Raw genomic sequence first — 23,404 nt, 5'->3', positions numbered from 1 at the left:
AGACAGTTGTGTGATGGGGCCACCCTAAATGTATTTTTTTGCTTGTTTGTTACTTCACAAAATTTTGTCATCTTCTGTTAAATCTCTGGACAATTTTATACTCTTGGGAAAATGTTTTTTGTTCAATCTCTTGTGGGTTTTATTGACTTTTTTTCTCACAAGTATTCTTTCTCTGCTCCAGGATTTTAAAAGAACATGAAGATAAAGTGAAAGAGAAAACCATCGTACTTCAATCTGATACAAATAAAAAGTCATGCTGTATGAGGCAATAAAATGCTGAGGCATGTTTAGACAAGTCATACATTTATAAAACACTACCTGGCACTAACAAATTTGCTTTTATCTTCCAAATATTTCTTCTGCTGTGTTCTGACTGTAGGTGTAAGTGAAAGTTAAAATCTTTATATGATCTGATCTTGCTTTTATAAATATTGTCTTTGGTTAAATATTATAAATATTGTCTTTGACAGTGTATTTGGGCAGTAACAATCTTTAATCTGTTTGATGCCTACCACCACTGAGTCCTGCTTTGTCATCAGGCTTCTAGAAGCTGCCACATTATTAATAAGAAGAAATAATTTTATGGGAAGAAAACTATTTTGAATATGAAGTAAATTCCTACTTGTGTGAATAACCCATCCTCTGAATACTGCTTATTTCATTTCTGTTCAGATCCTTAGATCCTGATTTTGTGCTAAGCTCTCTTTGCAATTTTTTAAAAATTGCCATTGGTGTAGTTGTTTGTAGTTCAAAACGTGTTAAGGCTGACTGAACAGCTCTTTGTCTCCAAAAGTCTGTCACAGGAGGTGTCATAGAAAGTTTTGGAGGTAGAATTTTCAGAAACAGCAGATCTTCTTTTGAGGAAGATTTTGAAAAACTTACCAGCATTTAATGAGTGGAAAATCTCACCAAAATTCAGTGAGATATTGCTCTTTTAGCAATGCTAAGAAAAAATTCCTCCTCATGTAGCTAAACACATGACTGCTTTTTAAAAAGCAGCTGCCACACAACATTCCTCCAGGGCCTGATAGCACTGAGACACAGTTTACCCATGGGGGTGCGTTTTAGAAAATCATGGCCCACCCTGGATCATAAGAAACACAGATGTCAATTATCTTTGGAAGCTTTTGTGGAATATAAATGGAAATAAGAAACTGAGAGTGCATCACCCAGCCACCACATGATCAACAATTATTCCTGGTGGGATATGTCTTCACTGCATCCAGCTATTGTGGTAAGCATTTAAGAATAAGTATTCACAATGGTGAGCTTGTTGGGAAAGTGGAACCCATGGCATATTTTTTTCATTAAAATAGCACACAAGATGGTAGATTTCATTATATACAACTGTTACAGACATTATGTTTTTAATCAATTTTCTAAATGTTTTTATTTTTAATTTAACTAATTTTTAATTAGATAAATTAGTATTTTTGATTTAACTAATGAATCAATTTGAAACTAAAGATGAATAATAAGCATTAGCTCATTAAGTAACTCTATTTTGGATAAAAACTTTGTCAGTAATTAATTGTGCTCTTGGGATTTCGAAGGTGTTCATCTATTTCCAAGAACTTCAGAACAGGGGTTTATAGACTTCCCCCTACAGCAATTTCTATATCCATACCAGCACTCAAATACCTTTTCCTATGAGTTGAGGTCCAAATGTGACCCCTTCCCTATCAGGTAGAATAATCAGGGGTTTACTTCTATCAGGAATGATGGATAAACCAAGCATCCCTGGATAAGCTGATTATTAAGAGTTTTTCCCTTGTTGATTCCTGAGAATCTGTTCATCCAAATGACAAAAACTCCCCTTGCCTTCAGTGAGGTGCCTAAGAAGCTCTAAAACACTAAAGGAGCAAAATGAGTATCCATTACTGAAAATCAATAGGCTTTCTGTTCACTTCCCAGGGTTGCTTCTTGAAGTCCATTACTGGTTGTGGAGAGTTGAGCCACCTTATCGACTCTGGCATGTTATCCATCATGGAAATCTTAGAATTGAACCATCTGTGTTCAGTCCTGGCTGGAGCTGAACTAATACAAATAATTAATTTAAACATCAACAAAACCAATACTTTATCCCAATTTCAGCTAGGAAAAAAGTGTCATCAGTTTAAATATTGCCTCTTCTAATTGACTTTGAGTGTTCTGTTCCCTCATTGATATTGGAACCAGCAATATTTCCTCCAGCCTCAGGAAGATGGTTTGAACCCTTAATTTCAGCTTTACTGTCCATGATTCTAGCCCCACAATTTCAGGTCCTTAATTTCTTTTTCCCTGAAGTTCATCTTGAATTTGAAGGACAGTGACAAGTGAAGTAGATTTTCTTTCTGCGATCCCACGGGATCATTTTTATTTGGTAGTTTGGGTGTCCTTTAGCGTGCACTGAGACCCTGCCAGCAGGATGTACAGAGTTTGAGAACAGACAATACTAAGAAGCAGCTGAATCCTGGGATGAGGGGAATTTGTCCTTCTACATACAAATCTGGTACAGTCTAGCACCCAGGCAATGTCTTCCATCTAGGACTGATAGCTGTGGCTGCTGCTGATCCTTTTTGGAAGTCCAGCCAAATCCCAAGCTGAGTACACATTGCAAAGGTGCAGATACACACACAGCACCAACATTATCAGTCACACAGACCACACAGAGACTGATGTCTTCACTGCTTGTCACCCACATGTACACAAGCAGCATTCCTATAAATATGAACACAGATAACCTAATCCTCCTCTTCCTTTCCAACAGATCAAGACAAGTTTGCTGATGAAAACGTGCGTGTACACAACTCCTGTGACTTGCAGTGCTCTCTTTCTCCCACCCTGCCCTACAGCTCTCCCCAGGATCAAGCAGGAAATCAGCTTTAATGAAAAGACTGGATGTCCTGCAGCTATGGGGCACAAGGCTCATTCAGATAAATTCTGACCAGCAGCTTGCCCGCATACAACTGGTTCCTTTTATTCTACCTTCTCTTGATTTTTTCCCATGCTTATTCTTCTTCCACCTACCCTGACCCCTCCCTTTCTCTGTCCTTCATATCCCAAAGAAACAACTTGTCCCTAGTTGCCTTTTCCCTGTTAGTCCCAGGTTTTGTACATATGTACCCACATACCTATTTCTTCTACCATTTCCTAAGTCACCTTGACTTTGTGTGCTGTTATTGATACAGTTACTGAGGTGCTGCTGACCTTGCAAGTTTCCACTCCCAAAAGAATCCCAACTATTCCCCTCCAATATTTGTGAGGTTACTGTGTAACTCCCCCTTATCTACCTGGGAAGTCCAGGCATGGCTCACAGTGCTGTCTGTAACAACTTTCAGCTTCTCGCTCTATTTGCAGTGTTCAGAGTTGCTTGTGTCATGTCCAGGGTTTCTCGTGGTCTGTTTGGTTATCTAAACCTCAGGTTAGGGCTTATTCATGTGTTGGCACACCTGAACAAACAGCAGTTACTGGTGGACTCATGCTCACTGAAGACAAGTATGAATAACATGCTACAGAGCTCTCCTCCTGGACAGATTCTGCTGTCCAGCTGGCCATCAAACTGGTGTGGCAATTGTCAGGTTCTCATGTTCCTTGATGCTAACTGTATTGCTGGGTTGCTGTCTTCTGACTCTCCAGGAGGGTTTTATACCTCCTGGCAGTATTTTTCTCAGCTCTTCAGAAAGTTAATACTGGCTTAACAGAAGTGAAGCTTCCTTTTCCTCTTTTTTTTTTCCCCATTTTTCTATTTCAGTTCTCCATTGGGAGAAATTTATCTCTGCCTGGTCAGGTACTCAATGCTGACAGCTCTTTGGATATGCACAATACAAAGTCCATTTGCATGGATGTAACAGAGTGCTTCTAACCCTTTGGAACTGGACATCTGTGAATTACTGTGTGCCAGTCAAAACAGGTTCCAGCATGCCCAGATGTGAATGGAGCAATAGTGGAAAAAAATCCTCCTTACATACCAGATTTAAGGAGTGATGTGCAGCTGTTAAAATGGGAAGGCTCCACACACAAGGAACATGTCAGGAACAGACCACCCTGAATCAAGTTTGCCTCTGGAAGGACTGCTGTCAGTGGTCACACCCCATACTGGAGCAATGGAGAACAATGGAGAACAAATAAGGAACAGGACAAATGGCATCCCAAAGCCCAGGGCAACTGGGACCATTGGGATTGAATGGCTGAAACAATATTATTTGGGGTGGCAGAAAGCATTACACACAGCCCCACAACTTCCTGTGCTGCCTGTTGGCTCCCTGGACAAATTCTGGCAGACAGAGTTGACCTCATAGTGAAAAAAAAGGAAGCTGAAACTCAGGAGCAGAGGAGAGAAAGAATGTACATGAATACATTTGTCTAATGGTTTATACTCTTTTTCTTTCCCCAGAACCTCAATCATTGATAAAAGATTTGTGTACTTTGGTAGTAAATTAGCTCAAGTAAAATTTCCCAACTTGGGACCATTTTTGTTTGCAACATCCGTATATTGGCAGAATTTTCTACCATGTGAGATCATTTTGGAATAAATCCACTTTATCATCTGCACAAGTGGAAGCTTGTTTTAGAAAGCAGAAACATGCTCATAAAGCTCATCAGTAGCAACTTCCTGAATTCATCCACAGCTGTTGAAATAATGGGTCTTTTTTGATTATTGAAATTAGAGGAATTGCAATAACACTCACATACACTTCTGGACAAAGGAGAGAGTTGGGCACTTTGGCCTGTTTAGACATAAAACAACTAAAGTTCTTTCAATATGAACCTAGTAAAAAGCACCAGGTTATTGTCTGATGAAAATAGGCTTCTCAAGGGGAAAAAAAACCCCAGTAGGTTAACTTTATAGAGCATGTATAAAAGTTCATTTCTATTACTAATCTGAAATATTGTATACAGTAACACTGAATCCTTCCAAATGTACTAGAATTTGAAGGACATTGGATTAGTCTGATAAGCATAGCTTATTCCTTTCAAACACTGAAGAGGGAAGTGTTTCAAACAAGTCCAGCTATACTGGACAGCTGTGTTTAGCTTCTGCTGTTGTCAGTGCCTTTTCTGCCACATGTTTCTCTTGAGCACAACAATCATTACAAGAAAAAACCCAGATTCAAAGGAGCTTTCTTACTGGAAATGTCTGGTTTTCATGGGTTGAACAGGAAGGGAGCAGGGAATCCTGTGGAACTGAGACATTTGAGTAACACATTATGTGGTTCTGAATCTTACTCAAGCACTCCCATTACTTGAGGTGCTGTTGGTGTGTCTGGGTAATGACCAGTGAAGACCCTGCTGTGTTTTGTGTGGCTGATGACATTAGTGTGTTGTGTATGCATCTCTACCTTTGCAGTACGTACCCAGCTCAGGTTTTGGCTGGACTTGCAGCAGTGAAGAGCAGCAACCACAGCTGCCATCCCTCTATGACTTACTGTCTTGTGCCTGGCGTTCTGTCTTGTGCCATCTTTGCCTCACATTGTGAGAGCCATGTTCTTTTGCTTAGCTTAAAAAAGCATACATAATATGCTTTTTTAGGTCTTGTGTCACTGTATCCAGCTTAATTTTTTTTTCTGTCTTCTTAATGACCTCGTAAAGTGAGTATTACCAGCTTTGGAAAATCAGTCTGCCTATTTGCAGGATGCAGTGCTGCTGCAGCACTACACTTAAATCTTACCTTTTCGGAGCAGATCAAGTCTATGAATTGGGAATGTGAATATTGCTGTGACTGTATAGCTGCTGTTAAAGCTCAGGTGCTGCTGTTTTCAGAGAGTAGACCACTGGGTAGGTTTGCAACTCTCCATTCCTGCCAGTCATTACTCCTCCATTTTACCTTTTACAAGTTGTTAGAACTCTCAACAAGCCATTTTAGGCCTTGGCAGAATCTCAAGGAAAAAAAAAAGAGAGAAAAGAAGAAAAAGACAGAATTCTCTCCTGGGTTAGTGAGCTGAACTAGCCCAGCAGAATCTGACAAATACCACAGTTAGTGGGAGGATATGGGCGGAAAACACAGCTAAGATCACAGTTTTGAGAAAAGAAGTCTAGAGAGGTGGGCAGCCCTTTTTGAGTATTCAAGAAGGTGTTTAATTGTCTTACCTCTTTTTAACCTCATCTTTAAATTTTAATAAATGGAACTGGATGTGAACCATATTTTTCAGGCAGCCTGGGGAGCTCGGTATTGCTGCAGCCAAACACCAGTTTGGATACCTCTGCTGGGGCCTGGAAAGCCTCAGGACTAGCAGAGCATAGCTCAGAGGTAAGGAAGGCTCTCAACTGCAAAGCTCAGATGCCTCCCCTGAGAGCCTGAGTGAACCCCCAGTTTCTGCATGGCCTTCTCCCAGTTCTTACAGGTGCAAATGACTGAACTGCATTGAACTGCACTACTTGACAGCTTTGAACAAGGTCTTTTGAATCTAGGCTATTAAGGCTCATCAGTTGTCATAGCAACCCTGTATTGTATGGATTTATATTATGAAGCTGTAATAAGGCTGTTGCTCATCCCTCTGAAATGAGGCATAAATCACTAATGCAGTTTCTCAGTGACAGGACTTCTTTAAGTATTATTCTGACAGAGAAACTGATTTGCATTAAATGACATTTCTGTCAGAAAGACGAATGATAGGAGTGAAACTTTCTACAGGTATGCTATAAGAATTTTTATTTGTAACCCTCTGTAGAGTCACCTTTTACACTGAAATAATTTGTGTCATTAGAATCCCCGGGGGAGGTTGTGCGAGGAATTACTAAACTCAGGTAAACTATGTGAAGCCCTTGCTCTTGGCTTGTCCCATGCAGGGAATGCTGCACAGCAATCGAGTGCTGCTCAGATGATTAAATAGTGAAATTTTTTGTTTAATATTTGTTCCTCGCTGACATGATTCTTGTGTAGAACAGTAGCTAAATGTACCTTTCTGTCATTGCTGTGCAGACAATGCAGCTGTGCAAACATGGTAGGCTCAGATTTCTGTAGGGTGCCATTGGTCAAGAAAGTTAAGTCATACACAATCACAGACATCAAATGATTAAAAATTAACTTCTGTCAGGTTTCAAAATGTAAAGCCACAGTGATTTGACACAGCTTTGAGGAAATTTCTGCTTGCACTAGAAACCTCCAAGGTTTCCTTACAACCTACATTTTGGTGGTACAGATGGAAAAATCCCCAGACAAATACCATTTTAGTTAAGCAGACTGTTTTGAATGTGTGCTTTGTATACCAACATTAAAGCCTAGCACTTAATTTAAGATCACCACAACACCTGCAACAGAGCATTTAAGGGTGTTATGAAAGCGCTCTGTGGTGCAAGACATCTCTAAGAAAGCAAATGTCCGTCCTGTCTTCCAGAAGGGCAAGAAGAAGGGTCCAGACAGCAATGAGTCTTACAATCCCTGGAAAGGTGATGGACAACTAATCCTGGAAGCCATTCTGAGATATATGAAGGACAAGGTGGTGATCAGGAATAATCAGCATGGAATGACAATGGGGAAATTGTGCATAATGAAGCTGATAGTTTCCACAGTGAGATGTCAAGCCTGATGGATGAGAAGAGATTCATGGATGTTGTTTAACTCAGCTTTAGTAAGGCTTTTGACACTCTCCCATAACATCCTCCCTGCCAAGATGACAAAGTGTAAGACAGTTGGACAGGAAACTGCTCTGAAAACCAGCTGAATGACTGGGCCCAGGGGCTTAAAGAAGAGAAAGCTCAAGAGGGATCTTTTCAGTAAATGTAAATACTTGATGAACTTTAGGAATGAAGAGAAGGGAACCAGACTCTTCTCTGGAGTACCCAGTGACTGGAGATGAGGCTACAGGCACAAATTGAAACACATGAAATTCCATCTGAAATTATCTTATACAAGATAATTATACAAGAAATTATCTTTTCTTTTTTCCTGTGGAAGTTCTCAAACACTGGACTAGTTTTCCCAGAGAAGTTGTGGAGTATCCATCCTTGAAGATACTCCAAACCTCACTGTAAGTGGTCCTAGGCAACCTGTTCCAGCTTGCCTTGCCTCAGCAATGGGGTTGGATATTTTCAAGAGATTGGTAAATTACTATGGTACTTTCTCTCTTCTAAAATTCTAGCTGTCTATAAATGTTCAGAGTCTTGTGGGACTGGCAGTATCTCCAGGCCAACTAGGTTTATCCTCGCTGTCACGGGCGTTTACATGAGTGGACTATAGTTAAAAGGACACATGACACACAGGCAAGTAGGAGAAGAGGACAGCTTAGTAGATATGTTCAAGAAAGGTCTGGTTCTTGTTTAAGAAGCAGATTCCACAAAGGGAATACTATGTATCACTAAAGTACAAGCTAGAAACTTCTCAAGATGGAGGAAGAGAAACAGCATATTATGCCAGTACTGTTGAAGGAACAAGAATGGGAAGAACATAACACAGTATCAATGTTCTGGCAAGCAAAAGTGAATTTTGCATTTGGACCCATGAACATTAGGTTGCAAGGGTCTAGGAATTTGGCCAGATGGAGAGTAGACATCCTGCTGCTTAACAGAATTCCTACTTAATGGTATCATTTAGCAACAGAATTCAAATGGAAATTTCTCCCAGAAAATGTTAGACCTTATTGTCTTCACTTCTTTTGTTAGTGGGTTGTGTCAGGACAATTTACCCAGTCTTCTGAATGTTTTCCAATTATTTCCTTAAGTTCTTTTCTCAGTTACCTCCACATCTTTACTGGTAAAAGATACCTTCACTTATTGAATTCTGCTGCTTCCATACCCTCAATTCATAGCTCAAAGTGTATTGTCATCACGTGTTTTGTTTTGTTGTTGGCTTCTTGACGTACAAATGTTACCCATCACACGCTGCTGCTTCAGCTTTGCACAGCACTTACATTTCTTGCTATCTACACTCACCCCATAAGAAAGAGAGCAAAATAATGAGCTTTTTTTTTTCTGAGATACTCCCTCAGTGGTGATAAGAGCAATTATATTTGCTTTCATCATATCTCATTAGCTAATGACATTGAGTTTTCATGCCAATAAATGTGAAATATATGCCACAATGGTGATAAAGTGCTTCTGCTAACTGGTGGGCATTGCAAGTCACTGTTAATGAGTTACACATGCCTTTCTGGGCTGCCAGTTCATATTCCTGCATCAAAATGGTAGGGCAAATATGGTTTGTGATTAAATTCTGTTGTGACCTTAATACAGGGGTCCATTTCTGGTTCTAGGACTGTTTTGTACTGGAAATGCTGATGGTTCATTTACATAAATGGGAAATGGCTGGATACAAAAGCACAGAACCAAGCTGCAAAAGAGGATGTTCTGTTTTCCATGTGGAGACTTAGGGGTCAGCTCAGGCTTGATCTTGCTGATTGCTGTGCTTCTAAAAGACCTCACTTGATGATTCAGAGGAGTGACTTGGATTGTAACCCAAATCTGTGTGTTGTTTGAGAAAATAAGACTGATTTTGTGCTGCAGTTGTTATCTCAAAGGTAACATGGTTTCTTTCTGTTCATAATCACCCTATAGTATCTCCCGAAGCTCTCTCAAAAAATACTTGTCTTCATGTTGTTTGCATCATCACAAATCTCCATTGTTGGTTTTCACTCAAAAATGAGAAAAATATCAAGCATACAAAGAAAAGATAAAGGGAGGGGAGTCAGGTACCTGTAAAGCCTGAAAGACATGTAAAGAGAACAGCAGAGATTTCAAAAATTTTGAGATCATAAAAATCGTTTTCTTTCCTGTCAGTTGTGTCTGGACCCTAGAAATTTTTTTTGTCTAAGAGACAGGTGGTCTGCTTTAGCAGTCATCTGTGAGCAGTGGTCTGCTTCTTTCTCTGTCTCGACTGTGTAGAACACATTTTTTACCTTTTTTGTGCCTATCCCCAGAAGCAGCAGCTATTTTCAGGGAACACTCTTGTTCCCTGTAGGCGTACTACTGCCCTGGCTCATCCCAATCATCATACTGTGCAGAAATACCAGTTTTCTGGGAAATCTCTAGCTGATGATTCATGTTCTCTTTACTCTAAACATATTGTTATATCAGACCTGAAGCATCAGGTTTATTTCTTTAGTTGCTTCTTTTAAAGATTTGTAGGTGCTGTTAATTCACGCTTAATTTCTAGGAAGTTTAGATGCCATCTAAAGGATTTGTCTTCTATATGACTCCCACATGTGCTTAGCAGATTAAGATCTAAGATGATCTCTGAGAAATGTTGAAAGAAATGTTTCAAAAAAAGGTAAAAACCTCCCCCTTTTCCAGATGGAACTAGTCTGTGAATGCTTCATGCCTATTGAAAAAGAAATCACCTGGCTTAGTTGTATATTCCAACTAGGCAGATGCACACACTGGCGTAGACTTAGGCCTTTTAAGCCAACAGCAATTGCTCATAAAGTGTGTCCTCCATGGCACCAACACAGCACAGTAAGAAAACTGAAGATCTCTTTTAAATAGCGATCCTTGGGATTACGTTTGTTGCAAAACCCTTAGATGCATTTGTTAAGCACTGTGTAGCAGCAGCAACATAGACTGTTAGGAGGAAAAATGGAGGAGGAGGGATTGCAGCTGGATAGGAAGTATAATTCATATTTTAGGATGCAATGATGGATTGTGTAGGGAAGAGGGGAGTTACCATGAGGGGACTGAGGTGGGAACTAACTGTATCTTCCAGTGCCTAATGGAGAGTGAAAAGAGAGCCAGGCTTTTCTCAGGGGAAAATAGTAAAATAACAAGAACCAACAGTCCTAGGTTAAAATGAGAAATTCCAGTTGAGCATTAAGTGTTCCTGTGAGATTATCACAACACTGGAACAGCTGCCCAGAGAGGCTGGGGGGAGTCTTTGTTCTTCGAAATCAAAGAATCCCTGAATGGTTAGTTTTGGAAAGGACCACTGGAGGTCATGTAGTCTAACCCCCTGCTCAAGCAGGGTCCTTTAGAATCCATTACTCAGGATTAGTTTCCAAGTGATCTTAAAATACTTCCAGGGAAGGAGATTCCAGAACCCCTTTGGCCAATCTGTTCCAGTGCTTGGTCCCCCACACAGTAAAGTTCTTCCTCATGAAATCATAGAATATCCTGAAGTGGAAGGGACCCATAAGGATCATTGAGTCCAACGCTTGGCCCAGCATAATATAGCCCCGAGAGTCATACCATTTGCCTGAGAGTGTTGTTCAAACACTTCTTGAACTCTGTCAGGCTTGGTGCTGTGACCACTTCCTTGGAGAGGCTGTTCCAGTGCTCTGCCACCCTCTCAATGAAAAACCTTTTCCTGCTATCCAACCTAAACCTCCCCCAACTCAGCTGCATGCTGTTTCCTTGACTCCTGCTGCTGGCTACAAGGATGCAAAGGTCATTACTTTTCCTATGCATCAGTTTCTGCCCTTTGCATCTTGTCCTATTGGTTGGCATCACTGAGAAGAGTCTGGACTCATTCTCTTGGCACTCCTCCTTAAGGTGCTTGCAGACATTGAAAAGGTCCCCTTGCAGTCTTCTCTTCTTGAGGCTGACAGGCCCAGCTCCCTCAGCCTTTCCTCCTAAGAGAGATGCTCCTGTCCCACAGTCATCCTCATTCCCCTCTGCTAGATCTGCTCCAGGAGCTCCATGTCTCTCTTGGGCTGTGAAGCCCAGAACTGGACACAGCACTGCAGATTCGCCTCACCAGGAGTGGAAGGGCAAGATCACCTCCTTCAACCTGTTGACAATGTTCTTCCTAAGGCACCTTGGATACTATTGACCTTCTTGGCCTCAAGGGCACACATCTGGCTCATGGACAGCTTGTTGTCCACCAGCATCCCCAGGTCCTTTTCTGAAGAGCTGCTTTCAAGCAGGTCAGCCCTGAACTTTCTAATCTTCCTAAATCAGGGACTTAGTCTTCATTATGTACATAGAATACCACGTATCCTTTATAAACTTACTTTCTAAGTGAATGAAGTTATCTATAATCAAATCTATATGTGTTAAATTAATTTCTTAATTAATATTAAATTTAAAACAAATCTTGTTAGAAATTATCTCTGAGAAGGTTCCTCAAATTAGCACTGTGGTAAAAACATGTCTTGGGTATTACTGGTTAAATATTATCACCTTGGGTAATATCATTTTTCCCATTTTGGATAGCTTCAACTCTTATTAGAAGTCTAAGACAGTACTGAAAGGCTGTAAACCCCTAATTCTGCACATAGAAAGGTCCCCAGAACAGCCCCTGCAAAACTCAAACCTGAAACTACTGACATCTGGCAAGGGTTAATTGGTGCTGGGAGTAAGAAGCTCTTATGAGAATAGAGCCATATTATGCTGTTCTTTAGAGAACCTTGGGAATACAGTGGCCCCCCTAACACTAGGGACTACTTCCTTAATCCTATCAAGCACTGCAAGTGTGAATTGCCCACTGTGTCTTTTAGAGGCATGCTCAGCATGGAGCTTTTTTTGAATGCTCCTTTTTGTTTCAAGTGACAGAACAATCCCTGAGGAGTGCTTTAATACTTCTGCCTTAAGATCAGAGTCAAGACAGAAGCGACCTGCTTTCTCTTTTCTCCAGCGCTGTGTTACTCATCAGGGACAGTCTTTTGTGTAAATACTGTATTTCTGTTTCTTTCTCATGCTCTGTCCTCAGCTCATGATCTTCTTTTCCTGTCTGTGGGAAGGGAATTAAATCTTTAAAACACGTGTCTGTTTCAGCTCTCAACCATCATTTTGTCATTATATCTTAATGCAAAGCTTTGAAAATCAGTGGCTTGGGTTCAGTCCTGAGTCCACAAGAAACCTTATTAAAGCCCTGAGAAAATGAAGCTCAGATTGTGTGGTAGTTACCTGGACTTGTATTACTGAGGAAAGCCTTGTAGCTGATTGCACCTGACCTGCGAGGTCTTTGCATACCTGTTTCACTGATGCTGACCTAACCAATGCTGTGTGTGCCGAATTCACCTGTGCTTTCAAAACCTTGTTGGTAGGTAACAGCTTTAATGGCCTTGCAAGCCTGCATTTGCTTTTTGATCACTGTGATTTGAAGGCACTCAGCACTCCAGTAGACACTCTCAGTTCTTTCTCTCATGGAGAAATACATGATTTGTTTTTTTGGTGTGAAGAAATGCAAAAGCTAATTTTCCAGGATGGAATGTGCCTGAGGTGTGCCACCTCAGAACTGTGCCATTAACAGTATCAGTCAGGATGTAATCCTGCAACACTGAAGTGAATGGGCACTTCAAGTACTAAGGCAAGGTGGCCACTATTAAAGAGGGACCAACACTTCACTGTCAACAGTTGAAAGATGAGGCAGGGCAATTGATGTACAGCAGTTCTTAAATACTTCTCAAATTGGTTAATGAGCTGCTCTGATCAAGTAGGGTTTTTTTCCTGCTTCTTGACTGGTGCTTTCTGTCAGGCAAAAATGAAACATTCTCAGTAAAGAGCCTTGGGAATATCTTTTTTCCTTTTTTCTCTTTTTTTCTTTTTTTTTTTCCTTTTTTTTGTTTTGTTTTTGTTTTGTTTGTTTTTTTATTTTTTTAATAAGGTATGATGTGTTTCCCCTCCTTCTTTATTATTCTTTTAATATTAAAGTTATTAAATATTCATGTTGCAGGCTAGAGAAGTGGATGGTTTGAAATGCTTTCAAAGTATAATTTAGGCAAACAAAGTAAAAGTCTTTCCTCTTTCAATAATAGTAATCTCAGTGATTAGTGGCAAAGAAGAATATGAAAACATTGTTTGAGTGGATTTTTATATAAATGGAGGGCCTGAGAAAAACTATGGTAGATTTCCTTACCTAAAATTCCTAGAATCCCAGAAGTGTTACTAGAAGGGTACTTTTAGATGTTTTTTTTTTCCAGTCCATTACTGAAAGAGTAGCTGAACTCATTCCCTGAAAATGACAGCAATATTTCACAGATAAGCTCGATTTTGTAAGGTAAGTTGTTCATCCTCAATCCAAAAATATGAAAGAAGCTTTAAAACAACGGTGATGAACTAAATTGCAAACAGTATCTTTTACTGCTGAATTACAGTTTAATTTCAGTCTACATAGATACCATTTGATAAAATCCCCAGATCATATTCTTAAAACCATTAGAAAATGGAGGCACTGTACAGTTTCTGTGGAGGGAAAATCAATAGAAACAGGTTTCTAAAAAGCGAGAAGTTGACAAATACTGGCAAAATACATCTTCAAGTATGCTTTATTTGCAGGTGATTAAAAATATTTTTAGGCAAAAAACTAGTCAATCTTATCCAGTACAAGATAGAACATGATTTAGTGCCCAATGCAGACGGACCGGAAAATGTGTCGATAGGACTTGTGATGCAGTTGTTGATGAATTACACATGATTAAATGGCCCACATTCATATAGTAAAAAGACCTGATACATACATATGAGGAATTATAAGCACTTAATATTTTAACAATAAGCAGGAGATTTGGTACAAAAAACAAGGGACTCAAGGGGACGGGAAAGCTACAGACATCTTAGTAATATCAGAAGCCATCGACATTTTTTTTAAAGACATTAACTTGCTCCTGCAAATTACTGCACTCTTGATAATAGTATTTGCAATTTAAAACTTATCTAAAACATCACCAAAAGGTAACACGAATTCCTATTTTTTAAAAATTATTTTGTATTAAGAATTTTGCAAAGAACTGAAATATGGCATGGCCAAGAAGCATGAATTATCCACCATTTCAGAGACTTTGCATTCATCACATTTAAATACTAGGTGTCTGATTTCTGAAAGTCTCATGCAAAATCCAGCTATAAAAACTCACCACAGAATATTTTCAAGGATAAAAAGCTAATGTTTTTTAAAGCTCTGACAGACATCCAGTTGTGAAGGTGAATTTCAAAACTAATGGTCCACATTTTCAGAGGACATTCAAAAATATAGTTGTTGAACTTCCTGTAAATGCCCAGCTCTTATCTGCACTTTGCATGGAATATTTACCAAAGCTATAACATTGGACAGTTAATGGAATATATCACTGCCTAGACTAGCGCCAGAGGTAACATCAGTATCTCTCCATAACTGCGTAATGAGAATTAAATAATCACAAAACAAATTCCTATTATGAAATGACTTTTTTTTTCCTCATGTACAATATATATATATATTCATTTATATTGAATATAAGTCCAGTAATACTATCACAGTAATGTGCTGTAGTAGTCTTTCATAGTGAGAAAACTGCCCTAATCATCTTTAACATGCAAAGCTTGGAAGAACCAGAAATTCACAGTAAGTAATACAATTTGTATATGCATCTTCTGCCATCCTAAAGTTAACCAGAACACTCAAGACTGTTGCTTATTTTTTTTTCTATGTTTAACAAAAGCTACAGTTCTGTATACTGTACATTCACAGTGGGATCCCAGCCCCCTGTACTATCTGCAAGAAAGATCAGGTTACCACCCTCCATCAGAGTAAACATTCTAGTATTTAATATAATAATCTTGTGATCAGTTGTTCCTAGCTTGAAGCTCAGCAGTTCAAGACTTGATAAAATTCTCCTTTTCATCTCTCTGCGAGGTTTCTTGCTAACGCATTTTGTAGTCATTAGATACTGACATTTCACATAGCTGTCCTTTAAAATCCAAGTCTACTGTGAAATCCAGGTCACGCTGTAAAAAGATTTAAATGCAACATGTAAGTAAGACCATAAGTTTACCGTATTAATTCAGTTATCATTGCTTGGGTTGAAAAGACCAGCAGATTCAAGAGATTCCTGTGGTGGTTTCTAACTTCTGGTTTTAAATGGTGCTAACACTGAGAAAGCAGGCTGTAAGATGTTTAATAGCATTCACCATACAATCTGTGCTTAGGTCCTATTTCTATACTCTTCCTGAGGTGGATTTAATGTCCTGGTTACTTCCTGGTTCAGGAAGATTCTGAAATGCTGTTATCATACGTATCCTATCAAAATTTTTATCTCCCATTGAGATGTTCTTAATTTAGGCTAAAGGGCTTTCCCACTAGGGGGTTGTTCCAGAATAGATCTAGTAAACTTCCCATTGTACAGTCATTATAATGACACGTCTTATAATGTCTTATAACGACACATTTTTAGGGAAGAGGCACTACACAGCCCTACAGAAAGAAGCTGTGTCTATGCAAGCTTTTGAAAACCTCCATGTTTCAGAAGAACAAAGCATCTGCAAATCCTTTTGAACCGAGGTGGTCTCTCTGTCTTATGACAACTATCAAGAGTATTTTTATTTTAGCACCCAAATCTGCATTCAGGTGCTTACTGTTGTGTGAACAAATTTGAGATATTTTATTCATTTTTCCCCTCACTGAAAATTGATACAATCAAACCAAAAGAAAATATTCCAGTCCCCCTAGGACAACATAAGGGTGGGGACACAGATTATTTTCGTCTTGCAGCAAGTAGCCTCAGGGATGAATGTGTTTGTTTTAATGCCAAGTTTATTTTGTGTTGATTTCTCCCTCTGTATCAACACTACCACATCTAATGTGTGTTTGGTATAAAAATGGAAAAGCAATGAAAAAAGGGAAGACAATGAAATGTTAAGATTTGTTGCAGTTAACAAATGCAGTTTTTCAACAATTACAACTGCATATGTGGATAACAGGTTATTTTAACTGCTGTTTACTGTAACAGAAAATGAAGAGATACTGCTGAAGATTTTTGGCAGACAATGGTCCAGTGTTTCTCCCAGAAGCCATAATTCTCATGTTTTGTTCTACCCAGCCATAGGTTGTCTAGCAGACTGTGTCTCACAGTCTCCTTACCAGTTAAAAGAAGCACAGAGGGATTCAGCCCATAGCAGGGAAACTGAGGAAGTTTTCAGCAGTCATGGTAGTGTGATATCCATCATGATTTAGCTTTAGTCTTAAATAAAGCATCTGAATTTTCTATGGAAAGGAACAATTTTTAAACAACCCTTTCACTCAATTAGTGAGTTCAAGTACATTCGATCAGTGAGTTCATACTGGCATTCCTCTGAAATGTGTTACTTAATTTCCTGTTGGACTGTCCTTGGGCACTGAGTGGCAAATCACTCAGTGCCCATAGATGTGGAACTGAAGTACTTACTCTTGATCACCCTGTGTTGGCAGAAGGGATCTTTCCACTGATTTCAGTGACACTGTGAAAAACCCCTTGCCTGCTTGCATCACAAAGTGTGAGTAAAGCTGATTGCAGAGGGCAGCTGACTCAGTGATGTATCTGAATCCTTTCTCACTTTCCATGCTAGCCTGCTTGCAGGCTGACTCCTGTAACTTCTGATATTCTAAATCATTAGCATGCTTTACCATTGCTGTCATCAGCTTTGGTGAGGCTGTGACTGGAGCTCTTCCTAATAAACATGAATGCCTTTAGCATGCTCATTGTTTTACTCCTATGCATTTTCTTTATTGCTGATCATACCTTGTGGTCAGTAGAGGTGGAATTAGGATCAGGGATGCTGACTTACCACATTTTTTGCATTTGGTTTCATGGATATAGTCCCATAGATTTCTTCTCCTCGTCTCACAGTTAAATAGTCCTCCAAGTAGAAGACAGTTTGCTTCCAGTGAGTATAAGGAGCATCAGGTGCTAAAAATATATATATGGGTATCACTTATTGAAATTTCTTAAATGCCTTGCAAATCAAATTATTACTTGGAAACAATTGGGAAAAATCCTTTCTTTTCATAGAATACTTTATGTACTATATTAGCAAATATGCTTTAGAACACAATTCTGTTGGCTGTCTGGGAGTTGTCTTCCAATTTTTATGGAATGTGTGAGATGCGAATCACACCCAGCAAGAAAGATTCCACAAAAAGGGTTACAGGGCAGGATAGGCACATTTTTATGCTTTTCTTTCAACCCACACATGTTCAAATTGGGAAAATCTTTACCACTAAGTGCTTTGAATTTCAGAAATCAAAATTAGTTCAAAAAGTAATGATACAAAAGCATGAATGAAAGGTCCATCAAAAATTATTAATCACAGTGCTGCAGATGAAACATTTGACTAGTGATCCCAAATGAGCAAATTTTTTAGTTTCCAGGATAGAGTGGATGAAAGGGCATTTTGCACCTCTTTTGGGACTATTAAAAGGCATTTTGAGCAATTTGCCAGAGATGGAAACTGGTCTAAATTAATTTCTAGTCTTGCTTAGCAGAATCACTTCGATGACCCTTTGCTATTTCAGGTTTTTAATTTACTTCTTTGGTTCTATTTCTGATTTAATTTCAATCTTTGAGCAGTGCCTAATGAACTTGTATTGGTCACTTTTTGTTCCTACCTTTCTTGTAGTGAAGGGCATGTAGGAACCTAAGAATAGCTGTAGGAGCTCAAAGACTTCCTAACTTGGCAAAAAAAGCCTCTGATAAATTTATTTTACTTCTATTTGTATCCCCCAGTCACATGAGGTCACTGTATGGTATCATTATTAAGACTTTAATAAAATAATGATTTTATTTCCTTTCAGCATCAATGTTTCAAAAAAATTACTTGGCTTTGAAAATTGTTTGTGACTGGGGAAATACTGATGCTTTTTTAAAAAACTGACAGGACAGGAATTTTTAACTCTTTTCTAAAATTCTAGAATCAGAAGACCTATACAAACCAACCTTTTTCAGAAACTGTGCTGGAAAATTGGTATCATCGAAAGGAAAAGGATTTTACCAGATAAATTCTGTCTATGTGTCCAGACAGTTTTAATGACTGTTAATCCCAATTGTTAAATGAGATATCTTCTTGTAGGAGTTCTGATCCAGACTGTTTACCATTTGGACATGGCTGTGTAAAATTTCTAACTGAAAACATGTCAGACTAAAACGAAATTGAATTTATATTCTAAGTCATAACTGCTGCCTTGTACACACCCACATAGTTGTGCACATGCCCTTGTGTAGGGCCATGTTCCCTAGAAAAGCCTGACATACCTAGAAACTTGTGCCCTAACAACAGGGGGTGTGTGTAATGCAGGCCCAGGTGTCCAAGTCCACCCCAAATTAAACACTTATTCATAATTTATAAAATACATAGCAATGAAGCAGTGTTTTGACATGTCCTACAAACTGGTGAATTTTACTGAATTTGTGCAGCTTTGCCAACAGACACCAGCTGAGAATCTTTACCAGTCTTCTAGACAGTGGTGACCTTCAGCAGCAGATGGCCAAACAACCTTTTTATGGAGTAATTCTTCTGCACCTTCCATATCATGATAAACTGAACAGAGGCAGAGAAACACTTCACCCTCCTGTCTACACAAAGGCTGTCTGCAGGATGAGGTTTTTGCATTTATTGCAAGACTCTCTGGTTTATTCAGTCTGGTAAACCATGCCTTAAGGGAATGGAGTTATTCCTTTAAATATCTGCTCACCAAGGCAAGTTAGTGTTTCACATCTGGGTTGTTAGAGACAACTCACATAATCAGTATGTGTCTTTTTATAGCTTGGAAAAAATGGTAGTTTTGTTCTAGGCTCTGGGGCGAGCTTTGTTGGGTTTTGGATTTGGGTAAAACTAGGATGCAGAGCTGCTATTTCTCTCTGAGCCGATAATTCTCTGTCTAATCTGAGAAACTTGACACAGGATTTAGATATAACTGGTGAGGGACATAAATTCACAGGTCATAATTCCTGCTAAGCTCAAAGCTTGATAGCCATTGTGAAATTCTGCCTCTGTTTCCACAGAATTCCTATAAGCAGTTGTCGTTTCCCTATCCTGCTCACCTCCACCAAAATTACAATAATTTTTTTCACTGAAATTCAAATGTGGTGGTACATCAAACCTTCCTGTACCATCTAACCAGCAGCACTGATAGACTGATAGCAACAGATATGAAATTAAAAGAAATATAGATTACCTGTAGAAAATCCCATCTTCTTGTGGCACTTTGTAAATTCAATATTAAAATAGGTGACCAAGGCATGAATGTAATCATTGCGTTGAATTTGGAGGCAGAATGCAGAAGTAAATTCCAATTCTTCAGTCTTCACTGTATAAATATCTACTTCCTGTTTGGAGGAGAGATAAATGACATTTACATGCAGATGTCTGTGACTCTCAGGTTAAGTGTTAAAATGAGGTACTTTAGTATTTCATTTAATGATCAGACACAAAGATGACTGGCAGCTTTTAAAAACTGTAAGAAGTCAGAGGTATATTCTAATAAACCAAATAATGAGCAAATGAGGCAGTTATCTGACTAAGCTGACAGAGAGGACACTCACTGAAGAGTGTGTGTTCTTGGGAATGGCAGGGAGGGGCTGTAGGAGCTGGGGAAAATCAGGGTGAAAAGGTGCTCTGATAAATACAGGTAGATGTTGAAATGGATATATAGGTCCAGTTCAAGATCTTTTATCATCAGGGACTGTCAGCATGAGGAAAGATGCCAGAGTTGGGTTTTTAATAAAAATAACCTTATTTGTTTTTGCATCTCTGGAAAGGAAAGTGATTTGACAGTGTCAAGCAGTCAAAACATTTGAGGCACAAAAGGAGCTTTCTTTTTGATAGTGATGCTTTCTAGTTCTGTTTCAGGTAACTGATTTCAAACAGTGGGCACAGAGATCTTGCTCTTGAACAAGACAAATTATGTCAATCATACTATGGCTTGATTGCAGTAGTTGGAAGGGACAATGTAGTCTTCAGGATTGCTTATTTCCATCAATATTTAAATCCCACTGTTCAAGGCTTAAACTGTGTTTTTCAGATGGATCTGATTTTCCCAGCTAGGTACTGCTTTTATCTAGGTTGTTTCCAAAAGTTATAGTGATGATAGGGAGGACGGTAAGTCTGAAGTACTATTCTAATGCTGTGGGAAATGTATGCACTTTCTGGTACCTTCATTACTCATTCTCATTGCTCTGGTACCCTTATTGCTCATGCACACAGGGAAACAGAATTTTTGTAGGCAGAAATCCCAATTTTCTCTACCAGCTGAAGTCAGGACTTGTGTCTCTGACCTCACCAGCATTTCTTAGGACTTGCACTACAAGAATGGAGAGCAGAGTCTATACTGCCCATTAGAGGGCTCTTTTAGCCTCTTTTAGGGTGCGTTAGTGGGCTCTTGTAGAAATTGCCTTCTGTAATCTAAGGTAGGACTGCAAAAAGAAACATAGGAAGATGCAGCCATATTTCAGTTACTGAGGTCTTTGCATGGACCATATATGTGTTTCTGAGACTTGGAAGACTTATAGGGAGATGATTTAAGCAAGCCATAGCTTTGGCCTGTCTGGTTAACATTATTGTTCAAGAACAACCATAATAAAAATTATTCTACTGCATTGTAACGACACCCTGAGGCATTAGTGTTTATCCTATGTGACCTATGCATATAACTGCATATGCAGTTTTTTTTTAAACTGTCATTTAAAGCTGTGATAACCTTAAAATGTTTTTGGCTTTTCCCCCTCAAGAGAGTGTAAGAAAAAAGCATGGTAGGAATGAGAACTTCTGAGGTCTCCTGGCAGAGTTCCACAGCAGCCTGCAAAATTTGCTTTGCCAAGCTAAACTGGACTGGTGGGTGATAGCTGCAGACTTCTGTAATTTTTGGTGTCTTTTTAGTGATCTCACTGTGGGGAAATTGGGACTTAAGTGTAGTGGTGAGGCACTTAAAAGGGAGCTAGCTTCCTCTCTCTGAGCTGTGTTTGTTGTGCAGGGTAAAGTGGAATCAAAAGCACTAGGAAATATTTTCATTAGAGAAGTCAGTAGAAATTTCTCCAAAACATTAAACTGATATCCTAAATAAACTGTTGGTCATTTCTTCAGTCCTTTTATTTTAGGACAGAAACATAGCTTTTATACAACACAAGGTAAGAGACATTTTTTATTAATTAATATAATTCTAAGAATGGCCAAGTCTGGTTTTGGTGATCTCCTTGAATTGTACTCTAGCAATCATACATTCTTATATAAAATGGCAACACTCATTACAGCTAACTGCACAGGAGACAAATGATAGAAACTGGAGTTAAGGTTGCTTCTAGAGTGCCATGGCACCTCTTTCCTGTTCTCCTTCCCAGACAGTCAGGTTACTCAGCTAGGACTTTGTGAGCATGGAAATAAGCTAAATGTGCAACTCTCGGTGGATGTCCAGGTTTGATGGAGTTCTTTCATTTGTTTGTTTGTTTTTGGATCAGAGAAGAAAACACAACTGTTTTACTAAGTATGAAACAAACTTTTCCATATTTTTGGGCAGTGTTACTGAAAGCAGTAGGCCCCCAGCAGGACACCTGTACACTTATTCCTGAGTTCACTTATTGATTCTGGTGGTTTGAAGATGCTTTGTTCTCACTACTCTCCCTGGCTGATTTGCTGTGGATGTTAAACACAGGACTCGTATTTGGCGGGACAATTCCTGTGTCCCTCAGATGTATTTAAGAGATCATGCAAAAGAGAATGGCTCTCACAGCAGAGAGGACGCTGCATTTCCTGCATGCACCACCCCTAGTGCCCCTGTGGTCCAGTGCCTGAAGTTCCTTAAAGCATTCAGGACTTGAGTTACACCCACTTTCTGAGGAGTAAAAAAGAGGAAACTTTACTCAAGTCTCCAGCATGTCTGGGAAGTGCCATGGCTACACAGCATGCACAGTTGGTGTCTTATTTTGCTGATTTTGTAGAACCGTTAAGAGCATCTAAATTAAAATTGAATAATTGAAATAACTGCAGAAGCACAAGGCTCTGACTGGTGTCTGAGGAATGTATCTAGTGACTGGTCCATCCAATGACTAATGTAGAGAGAACCCAGACTCATCTGGTAGGCACCCTAAATTAGCTGGCTTTGGGTTGAATACAACCCTAAAAATCCCTCTGTGAATCTAATATGAACAAGCTGTGCTATCCAAAAGTGCTGTAATAAAACATTTGAATAATTAAACATTATGGCTTTGTTTATTCTCAAATGTTTTCTTAGGCTAATATTATTCTCTGAATTCACAAATATTTTCAGGAGGAAAGAAACGCATTTTATATAAATAAACCATGTGCAAAAATAAATTAAATTTAAAAATATATAACTACAGAGTCTGTTTTTCCTGCTTTCATATTGCTATCTTGAAGATAAATCTCCCTCCTTCATGCTTTTCATTGACAATTTTCTCTTTGCTTAGTGATCGGTTTGTCTGATTAGCGACTGATTCTGGAATGGAGGGTGGTTTGTGCTTGTGTACTTATTACCTGCTTTGCTCTCATGGTGCCTCTACATGGTACAGCACCATTCAGTTTATGGACAAAAGATGTCAAAACTAAATATAAAACCAGAATAGAAACATTTGGAAAATTGTTGTCTGTCATCTTAAACGAAATTACTTTCAAAGACCTTCTAAATAAAGTGTTGGATCTGCACTTCAATTAAGGGCGTGCAGCTTTTTATTCCAGAGCAGCTAAACCATTTTGGTCCCTGATCTCTTTCTCTCTGGACATATTTCATAGAGTCTAAATAGCTGTTTCTTTTGTGTGTGCTACAATTGTAAATCGCTCTGGTTGAGGCTGTTTTCAGGCACAGCCATCTTGTGTT

The 23,404-nt window shown here is 39.1% G+C and overlaps 2 protein-coding genes and 1 long non-coding RNA gene across 4 annotated transcripts in view; 2 read left to right on the top strand and 1 right to left on the bottom strand.

Annotated features, from left to right (window-relative positions):
• Positions 1-634, top strand: part of CRACR2A (calcium release activated channel regulator 2A) — a 42,578-nt gene extending 41,944 nt beyond the window's left edge. The window contains exon 17 of the mRNA XM_066569999.1: positions 182-634. Within this exon, the coding sequence (XP_066426096.1) occupies positions 182-272 (91 nt within the window). The 3' untranslated portion in view covers positions 273-634. The remainder of the gene's footprint in view (positions 1-181) is intronic.
• Positions 635-1,142: 508 nt separating this feature from the next.
• On the top strand, positions 1,143-4,466 carry LOC136569593 (uncharacterized). The gene is made up of 2 exons (XR_010785388.1): positions 1,143-1,234; positions 2,750-4,466. It is a non-coding gene; the product is annotated as an uncharacterized lncRNA (long non-coding RNA).
• Positions 4,467-14,096: 9,630 nt separating this feature from the next.
• PRMT8 (protein arginine methyltransferase 8) overlaps positions 14,097-23,404 on the bottom strand; it is a 58,094-nt gene continuing 48,786 nt past the window's right edge. For both annotated transcript variants that reach the window (XM_066572242.1, XM_066572243.1), the window contains exons 9-11: positions 19,754-19,904; positions 17,368-17,489; positions 14,097-15,552 (exon numbers count right to left, since the gene is read on the bottom strand). In XM_066572242.1, the coding sequence (XP_066428339.1) occupies positions 15,469-15,552; positions 17,368-17,489; positions 19,754-19,904 (357 nt within the window). In that variant the 3' untranslated portion in view covers positions 14,097-15,468. The remainder of the gene's footprint in view (positions 15,553-17,367; positions 17,490-19,753; positions 19,905-23,404) is intronic.

Source organism: Molothrus aeneus, chromosome 2 (assembly GCF_037042795.1).
Source record: "Molothrus aeneus isolate 106 chromosome 2, BPBGC_Maene_1.0, whole genome shotgun sequence".
NCBI classification, from domain to species: Eukaryota; Metazoa; Chordata; class Aves; order Passeriformes; family Icteridae; genus Molothrus; species Molothrus aeneus.
Note: the sequence above shows the minus strand (reverse complement) of the source record. Positions and strands in the feature narration are given on the sequence as shown.